This window comes from Myotis lucifugus, unplaced genomic scaffold (genome assembly GCF_000147115.1).
Source record: "Myotis lucifugus unplaced genomic scaffold, Myoluc2.0 scaffold_269, whole genome shotgun sequence".
NCBI classification, from domain to species: domain Eukaryota; kingdom Metazoa; phylum Chordata; class Mammalia; order Chiroptera; family Vespertilionidae; genus Myotis; species Myotis lucifugus.
The window spans coordinates 1,292,047-1,307,169 of NW_005871317.1; the positions used below are offsets into that span (position 1 = coordinate 1,292,047).

Below are 15,123 nucleotides of genomic sequence, written 5' to 3' on the forward strand. Positions count from 1 at the left end.
CATAACACTCTTCTTCCCATAACTGAGATCAATTATCCTCCTATATAATAAAAGCTTAATATGCTAAGTGTCTGACGGGTCACTGGACCGATCTACCAGTTGCTATTACGTGCGATGACCACGAGGGGGGCAGATACTCCGACTGGTAGGTTAGCTTGCTGCTGGGGTCTGGGGTTGGGCGTTGGGGGGGGGGGGGGCACGACTGAGCGAGAAAGGCCTGACGCCCTGCACAGGGCCAGTTTTGCCCCATCCCTGCAGGCCACACTGAGGGCCCCCACGGGTGCACAAATCTGTATGATATAAAGATTGTCCGCATGCCTCGACTTTTTATTTTTATCTAGAAAAAAGTCAGGGTAGTGGAAAGACCAAGACACGGGAGTTTTAAAAACCTGGAGTTGAAACCCGGTTCTATGAACAAGCTAGCTGAGTGATTTTTGCACCAGTCACTGAACTCGGCTTTGTGAACCCCCTCCATCGCCCCTTTGTAAAGCCCGCTAAAGTACCTCTCTCATAATGATGTCCTAAGGGTGAAAGGATACCTTCATTACCTAGCACAGCACCTGGCATGTAACAGGTGCCCCATCAGTCGAAGCTACTCCGGGTTTCTAAGCTCCCTGGAAGCACGGGCGCGTTTCCTTGAAACCTTGCCAGTCACCGGCACAGCGCTCCACACATCCCAGAAACTCCCTGAATCCAGGGGCTGCCTGGGGAGAAGTTTCCAGCTTTTTGGTAAATATTTCACTACTATTAATTTTTTTTTTTTTTTGGAGGCAGCCCTAATTCCATAGGTGTGCCCCGGTTATCAGATATAACCTGTAGGTTTATGTAGCAGTGTCCTAATGACGTTTTTATTCTTTCAATCATCTTTCAACGGCTTCCCCTGGTTCTTGGAAGACAATTCAAAGTGTTTGACTCTGGCCTGGCGATCCGCTTGGTCCCGGCTTATCTCCCCCTCTCACTTCGGATGTCCCGGCCACACCTGACCTCCATCTGCTCCTCAAATACTCGGGGCTTATTTATTTCAGCCTCTGGGTTTCCTTTCCTCTGAAGGGAGCCTGTCTCCACAGGCTGGGCTAGTTAGTATCACATTAAGCTCCAAAGCGGCCTCCTGAGCGTCCTTCCCTTGATTGCGCTGCCTTCCCCCATTCCTCTAGTTTTTTGCGTGTGTTTTTCACCCCATTCCTCTAACAGCGGTTCTCAACCTGTGGGTCGCGACCCCTTTGGCGGTGGAACGACCCTTTCACAGGGGTCGCCTAAGTCCATCATGCAGATCAGATATTTACATGATGATTCATAACAGTAGCAACATTACAGTGAAGTAGCCACGAAAATAATTTCATGGTTGGGGGTCACAACATGAGGAACTGTATTTAAAGGGCCAGAAGGTTGCGAACCACTGCTAGAGTGAGAGAGTGACCCCCGGGGTACACCTCACCCTAAGGTCCGCCTTTGGGCGTTGCATGCTGGAGCCTGGGTGTGTGTGTGGGAGGGGGGGTTAGGGGGGTGCAGTCACTGTGACTGCACTAACGTCTTCCCACAACAGGTCCCTTTCCCTGACGGGTCCTAAGGCCGAGCACCTCTCTCCCCCACGGGGGGGACTTGGTCGGAAGCACCTCCTGTGGAGTCACAGCAGCTGCGGGCTTCGGGGTTCGAGGGCAGGGGTGAATCCGGGCGTCGGGGAGCGCGCGGAGCCCCAGCTGTTCGGTGAGTAGGGGTCAGGCGGCGGCACTCACGAGGCTCCCAAACACGCCCGCGAGCCCTGAGCCAGGTGAACCTCGTCCCGCGGAACCTGGCGGGGCCTCTGAGGGGAGCGGACCGCGGCGGCGGCGGCCTCCCGAACCCGTCAGAAGTCCTTCACGTTTACTTCGAAAGTGAAATGTCTTGTCACAAAGGCGGACTCCCCTCTCACAAAAGGTGAGGGAGTTTCGTACTCGTCACCAGAAAACGGCTTCCAGGGAACCAACAACTGGTACACTCACCGGAAAGCAGCCGCCCCGAGGGAACTCGACTGGGAAGGAGGAGCCTGAGGGAGGAGACGAGCGGCCGGGCGCGGAGTTTGCGCAGCCGCAGTAGAAGCCGCACGCCCTCCCGCCGCCCGCGCAGCCGCAGTGGAGGCCTCGTGCGCCCGGGGTGGGGCGCGGCACTGGGGCGGAGCTAGCCCGTCTCCCGCGCTGACGCGACGGCTCTGGGCGGAAGGGCGTGGCCGCGCAGGCTCAGTGGTCAGGGGGCGGGGCCGCGCAGGCGTGGTGAGCGGCGGTAGCGGCGGCGGTGGAGGTGGTAGCGGCAGCAGCTGTCTGGTGGTTCCAGGAAGATGGTGCTGATTAAGGAATTGTGAGTGGGTCCGGGGGCGGGATCGCGGCTCCGGGGGGAGTCGTGGTGGGAGGTTCATTGATTGAGAAGTGGTGGAATACTCCCGAGAAGGAGCGAGGCGGGGGCTGGCCGCTCCCTTCGCGCTCCCCTTCCCCCCGGCCCGCGCCCCCGGCCCACTCGAGGCCCCTCCACGGCGCTTCCCCCAGGGTCCTCCTCCGGGCGTTACTGCGGCAACAATGCTGCCCTCTCTCCCGGGGTAGAGGCGGCTGTGTCCCGATCGGATCGCGTGGCTCGGGAAGGCGCGGCCGGGAGTTTCCGCTGGGACCCGTCTTCTCACCAGTCCCCCACCCCCAGGCCCGCGGGTGGGAGAGGCGGGATGGGTTTGACTGTGATTTGTCGTCTTGGGTGGAGCCTGCCTGTAACCGGCGGGAGATCGGCTTGTCGGGTGAGGGCAGCCCTGGTGTCGGAACTCGAGGCGGGGGACCTAGGCGCCCCGAAGTTCATGCGGGAGCCGGGAAAGCTCGGTGGACTTGACAGCATTGACTTGACAGCGAAAGCCATCAGTCTCGGTTCCCTTGTCTTTGAGGTGGGGTGACATTCTAGGCTCCACCCACCTCCCCGGGTTGAAGTGAGGCGTTAACACGTGGTCTGTCAAATGGACGGGTTTCCAGGTGCGTTAGACCGGCGAAGTGATTTTGTTGAAAAGTTAGGCGTTTCCCACCCGCCAGGACCGAATATCCCAGGAAATGTGGTTGGCAGTGATTGTTCGGCGGTCACGGCCGGTTCGTTTCGTCATCACCCCTTGGGCAACTAGGGATTTCGAGTTACGGCCCTTTCGGGTTTTCAAATGCTCCTTTCATTCTACTTTTTTTTTTTAAATAAAACTTTGGGTTGAATTTAACCATCTCCAGGACGCCTTATTCTTATTTTAGTGTTAGTTCTCAGACTTGTTTTAAAAAGGAAGCGACTCATTTCGCTTCTCTGCTTAAAACCCTGAAAAGATTCCCTATCTCGCTGAGAATCAAAGCCCACGCCTGTACCACGCCTTAGAAGGGGGTCTTATACTATTGTCTTTTCTGAGCTGATTTTTTTTTTTTTTTTTTTTTACTGACCTTCCCCTGCCCATCCCTAGTTTGAAGATCTCTTTCTGCATCTCACTAACTGCCCCGCTTCCTTCAGGTCTTAAATACTGATCACCTTCTTAGGGAATCCCTCTCGGAAGACCTCATTGTAAGCCCCACCTTTTGGTATGTTTTCCCTGCTTTATTGTTCTCCCAGAGCATTTATCTCACCATCTACCATGCATCACAATTATTATTTTTCTTTTCTGTTTTGCTATATGTATTCTCTTACCACATGTGAGCTCCATGAATTTGTCCTGCTCGTTCCCATATCGCCAGGTCTTAACTAGTCCCCCGGGCATGTAGTGCATGCTCAGTAAATATTTGTTAAATAAATGAATGAAAAATTATCCCTTTGGTCAGCGACAGGGATCCTGAGAAAAGACACAATTCAGTTAAAGCTTACTTATAGTGTTGGACTTTGGATTTACGTAAAAGTTTTCTTCCAAGTTCTTTATACAGTGTGTCATGCAGGTGTTATCTCATTTACTACTCTGACATCTTTGTCATGTAGGTTGGTGGCAGATATTAAGACAAATTGAGGAAACGAGGCAGAAGGAAATTGACTTGGCTCAAGCCAAGTAAGTTTCAGAACTGATTTAAGATCACAGGACTAATCATATTTCTTTTATTAGAGTTATTCCCTCCCTCCTAAAATGTGAACTAAGTGCTTAGTAGATTCTGTTGACAGTTCTGTGAGGAGTGTCAAGCTCACTTAGGAAAAACAGTTCCCATTGGGAACTTATACACTATGCTTTCTGTGAACCATTACTTTCATTATAAAATTTTGAATGCACTGAGGTAACAAATGTCAAAATGTGCCCCAAGTATAATATTTCCTAAAGATTTATAAATTACCATTTCTTGATATTCACTCCTCACAGATGTCTCGCCTGGGATGTATTTCCTCCTAGACTTTTTGAAGGTAGAGACTGTTTCTTATTTTTTAGGTATTCCCAGCATCAACACAGCATCTAGTCTAGCATCTAGTGTAAGTACTCAGTGTTGTTGAATGAAAAAAATTACTCTTACTATTTGCAAGTCAGCTTTCTAAAATTGTTTTTGGTTACGAGCAATGAATAGGTCATTCCTATATGAAGATGTTGGTCAATTGTAAAATGCTTTGGCAAATGTTTGTTGTCCTTAAAAATGCCATCTATTTTTGACATGAATTAAAAGGTTAGAAATAACTTTTCAGGGTGGGGAGCTCACTTCAAGTTGTTACTTAAGCAATAGATGAATTTGCCATTAGAATAAAGTCTTGGTTTTAAAGAAGTAGTTGCTAGTTCCATTTGGGAAATTATTGTCATGAAAATTTTTAGAGAAGTTTACAAATTTTCAAATACAGACATACCTCAGAGATATTGTGGGTTTGGTTCCACACCAGTGCAAAAAAAGTGAATATCCTAGTGAAGCTAATCACGAATTTTTTGGTTTCCCAGTGTATATAAAAGTTATGTATTACGGCAGTCTGGTAAGTGTGCAATAGCATTATGTCTAAAAAAAGTACATATCTTAATTAAAAATATTGGTACAAATTACTAACCATCATCTCAGCCTATTGGAAAAATGGTGCCAGTAGACTTGCTCAACACAAGATCTCCACAAACCTTCAATTTGTAAAAAAAAAAAAAAAAGAAAGAAAGAAAAAAAGGCATTATCTATGAAGCATAATAAAACGAGGTATGCCTGTTCAGATTCCCCCACTATCTGAAAGTAGAGCATTCCTATGAAACCTTTGTGAGCTGAAATGGCATAAAAGAAAGTAGTAGTTACCATTAATTAATACAGTTGACTCTTGGAACAATGCACAGGCTTAGGGGCCCCCCACCCCCCAGGTAAAAATGTGTATAACTTTTGACTTCCCCAAAACTTAGTTGTCCCTTGGTACTCACAGAGGATTGGCTCCAGGATCCCCCAAAATCCACTGATGTTCGGTCCCCTATATAAAATGGCATAGATCAATGCATACAATGGGTCCTCTGCATCTTCAGGCTCGCAACCATGGATTGAAACAGGTCAGGTGTTTATTGGAAAAAATCTGCATATCAGTGGACCTGCACAATTCAAACCCGTGTTGTTCAAGGGTCAGCGGTATCTGAAAAAATTCTGATCATTCCCATTGTCCCCTAAACACCTACAGAATCATATGAAATATGCTTAGTTGCATCCAGTTTTACACTAAGTGTAATACCTGTACGATCTCTCAGGCTTTTCTGATACCTTAGGATACATCTTGCTAACTGATGCACCAAATAAATCGAGATAAAGCACTGATGCTCACAGACACATTTCAAAGCTGTCGCAGCTTGATGCTGAAATCCTGAGTGTGGTGCCCTGGGTAGGAGCTTGGTGGGGTCACTCTTGATGTGTCCCCCCCCCCCCCCCCCCCGTTGCATGCTGCCTCTGGACCAGTTCTGCAAAACAAATGCTGAATTCAGTACTATTTTCTCCTTTATCTGTGATAGCGAAAATCCTCTGTGTGTTTCTTTCAGTTAGCAAAAATAGGTTCTAACATAGGTCTTTCCTAAAAGTGAATTGGCGGACTTTCAAAATGGGGGGGATATCTATACTGCTTTTAGACTGGTAATCAAAAATCAAGACCTGTCCCTTCTCTCTTTTACTTTTTAGTAAGTAAATCTTGAAGACGTTTACCTGACTCATCATTCATTCAGGATATCTTAGTCACTTTCCTTTCCTGAAATGAGTTTTCCTAGAAGGGTTTTTATATAAAAATATGGATCTTCCTGCTAAAATCACTCAGAGATTGTTTGGCTTTGTGAAACTTCTGGGAAGTCTTTAACTCTTTCCTTTGTATTCCTTCCTTCCATTTCCTCTGCAGCCCATCATCTTGGTTCAGGCTTTTGTAAGGCCTTGCCAGCCTCCCAAAAGATGGCTCTCCCCACACTCCTGCTTCTCAACATTTTAACCACCTACCGATGACTTCTTCAGGTTAGCTGTAGTTATGTCTCACCTTTTTGAACAACCTCCCAGCATTCCTTGTTGCCTAATCAATGTAATAGATTTCTTACCATTATATTGCAGGCTCTGATAATATTCTCCCAACCTATATCTTGTCTGTTTCCTCCTATATCTTTCAAAATACACTCCCAGCCTATAACCTAGTCTTCCCCTGACCATTGCACTCCCTCTGCCCCAGTGTATTTTCTGTTACTGAGGCAGTGAGCAAATTAGTGTGTATCCTGAAGATACAGCTGAAATGACAAGTATGGGAGGACTGTATACCAAATGAATTCTTGATGAGAATAGAAATTAGTAACCTTTGTGACTTTGAGACTGTTCATTGTCTTTAGATGACCATTATCAAAAAGACAGAGGGATCAGTGACCTCCAGTAGTCAAGGAGGAGGGAATTGCAGAAGACATGTTTTGTACAGGTTGACGATTAAGGTGATGTGAGTATTCAAGCATAGATGTTTGAGGAGAATAGGGAGAGAGAAGTAGGTGGAAAGTGCAGCTAAAAAGAAGTTGGAATGAGGAAAACTATTGGGAATTTTCTATGAAAAGAAAACCAAGCTGAGTTCCTTGAGATTTTTCTCTCTCCTTATAATAGAAAGAGTTAAAATAAGATTTTAAATCATTGTGGTGCTGGTTTAATGGTTTGGAGGGAAAGTCAGAGAAGGACCAGGCCAAAAAAAAGTTGCTCTTTCGGACATCTGAGATATTCAGGATGGTTTTCAGAGTTTATGGTGGAACTACGTAAAGGTACTTCATTATAAAAATCTAGAGTTAAAATGCAATATTCTAATATAGTTCACCATGGTATTCTTTTTTGGAAGCCGTAGCCTCTATATTGATCCTTTTGCATGTCCAGTAACAAACTCTATTGGACAAAAATCAAACACATAACAACCTTACATTGAATCTACCCTGGAAGGGGTTGTTATGTTTATAAGACTCAAAGTATAGGGTGTCCTAAAATTCACACAAGAAGTAATTTTGATAGAAAACACAGGTTTATAATTAAAAATTGTAAATTTTTTATTGATTCATAAAGTATACAGTATAGGGTTATGTATGGAATAGCACATCGGGTAAATGGCCTCCACGGCTTTGCTGGCACATATGCAAAGCCATGGTCTTCATTGGTCTTCATTGTCCCTGCTCCTGGGCCATAATTGGTATTTGGTAATGTTTATCAAATTGAAGGGATTGAAATCAAAGGGCAACAGATATTAGAATCTGATTCAATAAACCAAGTAAAATTAGGCTTTTATTTTTTGTTGTTGTTGTTGTTAATACTCACGCAAAATTCAAATCTTGCGTGAATTTTGGGACACCCTATATTTTCCATAAAGTTTTTTCTTTTTAAGTCTAAAGGACCGTTTACTTGTTTTTCTCTTAATAAAATTGAGAAGTAATTGGGTAGTAGGGATCAGTTTTGGGAAGCATTCATTCATGAAATTCAAGACATATATTTGTAAGAAGTATAAAAAAAATGCACAGTATATAAATAGAGAATGAAACCATACTAAAAATTTCATGAGAGCAACCTGACCAGACAGTGTACAAATAATACATTCTGTACCCTGCAATTTTCAGTGATGAATTTTCTCTTGTTCTTTACTCTTCACAGGAATCTCTGCAATGGCTTTTTGGGGGTCTTGGTATAATTTAGATGGGAAATGCAGTGATTGCTGACAACCCGGAATGGTAGTTTTATTTCCCCAGTTAAAAAACACACACTTATTTAGGTGTGCTCAATGGTTAGAACACCCGCCTTCTCTCTAAAGGGTCTGGGGTTCCATTCCCGGTCAAGGGCATGTACCTGGGTTGCAGGTTCAATTCCCAGCCCTGGTTGGGCACATGCAGGAGGCAACCAGTCCATGTGTCTCTCACATCTATGTTTCTTTTTCTTCCTCCCTCCCCGCCTTCTAATCTCTCTAAAAGTCAATGGAAAAAATATATCCTCAGGTGAGGATTAACAAAAAACAACACTTATTTAGAGATGTAGGCATTGCAAAGACACTCTTCCATAATTGATATCCTTGTACCATGCTATCACTGGATTTACAGTAGAAGGTCTTTTAAGGGTACAGAATTGTTTTAAAGCCAACTATTTTATGTTTAACATATATTCTTTTGCCTTTTGTCTTTTTAGCCGTGTGGTTTTGCCCTGTTCTGTTCAGGAGGTAAGTCATGCTTGCTTCTGTATTATTTTATTGATATAGTACATTTTGATATGTTAATCTAAAGTTATATTTTTGTTGTATTTATTTACCTTTACATTTTAGTTTTTGTGACAAAAAACAGGTTGTTACACAGATAATTGTAAATGAATTTCTGTTACGTTGCTTTGTTTTGGAAGGGACCAAAGAATGTAGTTTAACCTGCTGTCGACTGCAGAAATTCTGTCTACAATATCCCAGAGAAAGGAGGTTTTTGCTCAACTTAAGCACTTTAAGGTTAAGTCACTTGCTGCTTAGAAAAGAAGCCTACTTTACTGTTGGATTTTTAAAAACATTTGCCTTTATTTTAAACCAAAATCTGCTTTCCCATAATACTTGGCTGTTGTTTAAGTTCCTTCCGCATGAGCAATAAGAAATAGGCCTGTTCTGTCTTGCATAGGGTAACCCCTCAGATCTTCTGTCCTCCCCCAATCCCTTTTGTTCCATCTTCTCGAGGTTATAAGGTTAAACATTTCCAGCATGTCCATCTGGCCTGATACAACATGACCCCTAGACTTCCTCACCAGCTGGTCTCACTACTGCATGGTAGCAGTTACTGCTTTCAACTGAAAATGGTATTCCAGACATGTTCTGACCAGCACATACTGGGAGAGATTATTGTCTCTCTTGATCTGTACATGATACAGAAATACATCACCTGTTCAGAAGTTGCATGTTTTGTAGTTTTATTTATCTGTAATATAGCCAAGAATGAGGATAGTAACAGCAGAAAAGACTTCAGAGAAATCAAGATATGGGTAGCAAAACACAGAAAGCCCTCTGGGTCCTTCTGTAACTTGCGCACAGTCTGCCCTTGCTCAGTTATCTGGGTTTCTTGGAGCTGACAGTGAATTAGAAGCAGTGAATTGGAAGTGGGACAAAACAAACTGATAACCATAGAAGTGACAGGTGACAGAAGACAGAAAGAAAAAAAATAAAATGAAGGAACTAAAAACCAATAGCTAACTGGCTCTGTTTAATGTAAACTTGAACACAGCTGTATATAGCTCTGTAGTGCCTGAGGTTTCACTGTATTAAAACACTCAAAACAAGCCAGGCACTCCTATTCTTTACTTGTATAGTTCATTGTTTGAACTTGAATGCGGAAATTGACATTTGTTTTTGTTTCTTTTTTTTCTTTTGGTTTTGGATGTTGGATCAACTTGGATGTTGAAATCTTTCTTGGTATTGTCACCGAAAACAATCTCAGCTCTTTGTTGTACTCGCACTTAATAAATACATCTCCTGTCTTTTTTTGTTGGTCTTTAAAATGACAATGAAAGCCTAGTAGAATGCCACACAACATTAGTCCATTAATATTTTTTGGGATACTGTTGTTGTTTCTGTGTAAATTTTTGTTGCTTTGTTCGTGGCCAAGATCAAATTTACCTTTTGACTTAGAGACATCTTAATCCTATTTTTGAAATATGAAACATACATTTTAAAGGACTTAAGGATTGACTGTAGCATTACTGGACTAACACTGATGATGTATCATGAAAAACAAAAGAAGAAATACAACCCTTTCTGCAGTCTAAAATCCCTACAAAAACTTACTTGATTCATTTTTAAAAATGTGCTTGGTTCTAGCTTCCTGGAGAGAGACAGACATGGACAAATAGAGAGACTGGGATAGAAGGAGGGAGGTAGACGAGAGAAGGGAGAGAGAATGAGAATTAACATGCAAGATATCATCATATTCCTATGGGCTTTTTATTTATTTATTTTTATTTTTTAATGTTTTATTGGTTTTAGTGAGAGGGTAAGGAAGAGAGAGAGAGAGAGAGAGAGAGAGTGTTCAGTTGCTTCTGAGACACACCTGGACTGAGGATCAAACCCACAACTTGGGTATGTGCACTGACCAGGGATCGAACCAGCGACCTTTTGGTGTAAGTGACGATGTTCAACCAACTGAGCCATACCAGCCAGGGCCCTATGGGCTTTTTAGATAGGAATATTTACAGAGCTAACAGCTAGCCCTATTTTTTGGCCCTCAAATAAAATGTTGGTTTTGAATGATTAGTTTTTACAGGTAGCTTTTCTTTGAAAACATGCTTATATAAAAGAAAAAAAACAACACCACATTTTTTTCAGGCTGTCTTCATTGGGAGGAAGAAATTTCGCCAGATTTGAAAAGAGATTGGAGATAGTGCCATGGTTGAGTCCTTAGGACCAAATTAGAACACAAGAACTTTGCTTTTTATCATTTATTGGAATGGTTAGTGACTCCAGATTGGCATAGAATACTGCCCACTCACAGGTATTGGAGCAGACCACTGAGAATTCTGGTTTACTCTAGAATGAAATAGCAGCAATTTTTTTGTCTTTTCAGGCTTTTATTATACTTTATATCCCTCCCCTTTATTATTGAGAATGGTATTCTGGTTCCTCAGTTTTCTTAATTGACAAAATGACAGTTCTGTACCTGCCATTCCTTCATCTAAATTTTGTAAGATTACTGAGCTATAATAGATATGAAAATGTATATTTATTATTCAAAAGCGAACTAAGTGTCAAGATGTTTGGTTTTTTTAAGAAAACTTTTATTTAGAGGAAGAAAGAGTTCCTTTTTAAAAATATATATATTTATTGATTTCAGAGAGGAAGGGAGAGGGAGATAGAAACATCAATGATGAGAAAGAATTATTGATGAGCTGCCTCCTGCATGCCCCTTACTGGGGATCAACCCCGCAACCTGGGCGTGTGCACTGACTGAGAATTGAACCATGACCTGCTGGTTCATAGGTCGATGCTCCATCATAGAGCCACACCAGCCAGGTGTTTTTTTGATAAGTGGATATCAAAGTACATATTAAAGCACCAGAGTGTTTGTAACTAGCAGTTTTTTTGAATAATGGAAATCTTGTAAAATATTACAGTTTCTTGAAGTTGTATGAGCATCTGGTGTTCGTCTTCCTAAACATTCATTTCTAATTTGAGTCACGTTTTCTTGTAGAACATATGTGCTAAATGGTTTGGATTTGCTCTTCTATATCATCGATAGTAAGATTTTAGTACAGGAAGTTTCCACAGTTACTACTGACTTACTGAGATTCCTTTACTCTTTGAAATTTCAGTATCAGGTTGGGCAGCTTTACTCGGTTGCAGAAGCTAGTAAGAATGAGACTGGTGGTGGAGAAGGAATTGAAGTCTTAAAGAATGAACCTTATGAGAAGGATGGAGAGAAGGGACAGTATACACACAAAATTTATCACTTAAAGAGGTAAGCTGCCTATTCACATTTGATACTTAATCATTATCTATGATAATAAAAGCATAATATGCTAATTAGACTGGACAGCCGGACAACCTTCCGGACGAAGCTGAGGCAGCCATCACAGCTGTGAAGACTGAGCCCCTTGCTAGAATTTCGTGCATCAGGCCTCTAGTATTAAATAACTAGGCATCAACTACTCGACTCACTTATTAAGCATGTAACTACCTAACAACAAAACTGACATATCACTTGTATGTTTTCTACAACAAATGGGATTATACTATACATATGGTTCTGCAGTTTGCTTTATTTTTTATGCAGTTATATATCATGAACATCCTTCCATGTTATTGTTTAATGTCCATTTCATTCTTTTTAAAACTGAGTAAAATTTCTTAGTATGGACATAGCATAGTTTACTTATCCATTCTCTAAATGATAAGTTGACTGGGTTGTTTTTTGGGCGTTTTCCAGTTTTTGTCCATTACAAATAACTATAAAAGTAGGATTGCTGAAAGGACATGCTCATTTTAAGTTTTATTATTGCCCGATTGCCCGCCAAGAGTTTAATAGTGTTCATTTTCCCATATTTTTCTATCTTTTTAAATTTGGCCGATTTGATACCCAGAAAATAATCTCTTATTTAACTGCATTTCGTTATTAGTGAAGTTGAATGTCTTTTCATATTCGTTTACAGTTTGAATTTGTTTTGTGACTTGACTATTTGAATCCTTTGTTCATTGTTTTTTATCTCTGGTTCGTAGAAGTTCTTTTGCACATCTCCTGAGTCTGGTCTCTATCTTTGGCATAAATATTTTAAAATAAAAAACCCATACTAATATTTATTCAAGGGCAAAAGGCTAGTAATGGTTTTTAAGAGTAGATTTTGTCAGTAATCTCCTTAGTTTGTTAAAAGTAGGAGGGAATCTTTGCTTTTCTCTTACCTATATTAACTTATCCGTTAATAAAGACAAAACAGGGACCCATGGTCGCTGTAGTCAGGGAGGAGGGAACATTCATGGGGCAAGGGCATTCAGATGTCTACACTCAAAGTCATCAGTTTCATACAGAAGGCAGATAGGCACAGGAAAACTGTATTTTGGAAGAGCAAAGAATCATTTAGTAGTAAGTCCTGAGGCCTTCCCTGTCCTATAGGAAAGTCTGCAATCATGACACAGGGCTGGCAGTGCAGCCCTGTCAGATAGACTTCAGTACCTGCAAGGGTGTAAGTTGAACATGCTGAAGGCATACCCATAGTTCCTAGGGAGTTTTAGAGCGCTCTCCCTAAGGAAATTAAATAAATATGTGTCCAGTAATATATGTTCCCTTTTCCAGTATTTATTCCATTGGGTAACGTGTAGAGTGTGCTCTGATACAGAGAATTGCAGACTTGGCAGACTTGGATGGGTAAGGTAGTTGACCAAGGCCACCAGCACCTTATTTAACATTTGAGATAGTGGAAGTGTTGAGGTCTCCTTTACCCACTGTAATCAAGGCCTCTGGATTCCCTGGCCAGTATGCCTTCCTGTTGCCCTCCAAGAGTTTAATAGTGTTCATTTTCCCATATTTTTCTATCTTTTTAAGTTTGGCCTATTTGATACCCAGAAAATAATCTCTTATTTAACTGTGCATTTCGTTATTAGTGAAGTTGAATGTCTTTTCACACCAAAAACACTTGTTGGTAAGATGTACATACTTCATCTCAATCAGAAAATTGAGGAACAATCTTGGCAAGGTATTAAAAAATCCAAAGTTTAGTGACCATCTCGAGGGACATTTCAAATGTCTGGTTTCCTTCACTCTTAGATTATATTCTGTTTATGGGATAGTGAGGTTCTTTCCATACCTTTTGGTTACTTTCACTGGTGAGGAGTTGCTCATGGTCATTCTAAGCATAGGATTTAGTACTTGATGTGTTCTTAGCAGTGTGCTGGCCACGGTAAGTGCTCTAGGTGGAAGCTCATTCATTTCCCATAGCACCCTTTTCTAGTGAGGAAAATAAGATCCAGAAAGGTTTCAGTGGACCCTGTGTCACTGCTGTTTGGTAGTAGAGATTGGACATGAACCCAGGCAGGCATTGCGACTCCAGAACTTGCCCTCTTAATCACTTGGCTCTGCTGCTGAGCCCTGTGGGATGGTTAGAATATTTTCCATTTCCTGAAGTGAACTGCAAAGGACTTTACAGCGAAATCCTTCCAAATCCACGATTTCACCATAACCCATTTTCTTACGTCTTTAAAGTCTCAAGTCTTTTCAAACAAAAGTTAAAAACTTAACATGGTATTCCAGATTTTCACATATGCTCAGTGGTAATAGCTGTCCAGAATAAAGACCTTTAGCTCTAAGAAAGCTAGTCTTTGATTGTCTTCCAGACTGATCTGGTCCAGCGCCTTAGGCTGTTTTTCTAATGATGTTGGGTCCCTCATAACCTGCTCAGCTTTCTGAACACAGCTTCGATCTGTCCTGTGTGGAGGCACTTCATGACATTCTTCCCTAACCTCCATCACTTTTTGTCACTCTACTCCGTTTGCTTCCTAGACATGTATTTCCATGTCTTGTACCCCACTGACCATAAAAGTTTGAATATGTTTCCTTAACTTATTTAATAAGCATGTAATGGTGGAGGATGGGGAATTGAGGACAGAATTTATTGGGCAAAAATTTGGAAGCAAGGCAAGATAATGTGTTGCAACTTTTGAGACGGTATTTCAGAGAAAAACTTGCAGTTCTCCTGAGACCTCATCAGAACTCTGACCAGACCTTTTGCTGATTGTTTTCTCTCCCTTCTAGGGGAAAATGAGGTTTGCCCTTTTTTATTTTTCATAAATATTATGCTTTCACCATCTTCAGTCAGTCCTGCAATATGGAGAGTTCGTAAAGCTTTGCCCGCTCTAGAATGGCCTGGTTCCCCAAAAGTTAAAATAGCAGAGGTTTTATTGAAAATTGTTTTAAAATTTCATGTGGTTCAAATTAAGAGCTCATTTTTATAAGCAAAAAGACCCCTTTGCCAGGAAGTAAAAGTTATGTTCGCATTGAAAATGAGAAGCTTAGCCTTGGCCGGTGTGGTGCAGTTGGTTGAGCATCATCCTGTGCACCAAAGGCCTCCGGTTCAATTCCTGGTCAGGGCATATGCTGAGGTTGTGGGTTAGATCCCCGGTCATGGTGCATATGGGAGGCAACCCTTTGATGTTTCTCTCTCACATCGATGTTTCTCTCTTTCCCTTCCTCTCCAAAATCAATAAAAATATATTTTAAAAATAAATAAAAGCAACCAAGTATAGGTGTTG

The 15,123-nt window shown here is 42.0% G+C and overlaps 1 protein-coding gene across 7 annotated transcripts in view; it reads left to right on the forward strand.

Moving 5' to 3' along the window:
* The first annotated feature begins 2,237 nt into the window (after positions 1–2,237).
* Positions 2,238–15,123, forward strand: part of PITPNB (phosphatidylinositol transfer protein beta) — a 60,474-nt gene continuing 47,588 nt past the window's right edge. For 6 of the 7 annotated variants that reach the window (XM_006099299.3, XM_006099298.3, XM_023762940.1 and 3 more), the window contains exons 1-3: positions 2,247–2,331; positions 8,553–8,583; positions 11,697–11,842. In XM_006099299.3, coding sequence (XP_006099361.1) covers positions 2,312–2,331; positions 8,553–8,583; positions 11,697–11,842 — 197 coding nt within the window. In that variant the 5' untranslated portion in view covers positions 2,247–2,311. Of the gene's footprint in view, positions 2,332–6,273; positions 6,384–8,552; positions 8,584–11,696; positions 11,843–15,123 lie in introns of all 7 variants that reach the window. The other variant, XM_014464837.2, reaches the window with a different exon arrangement.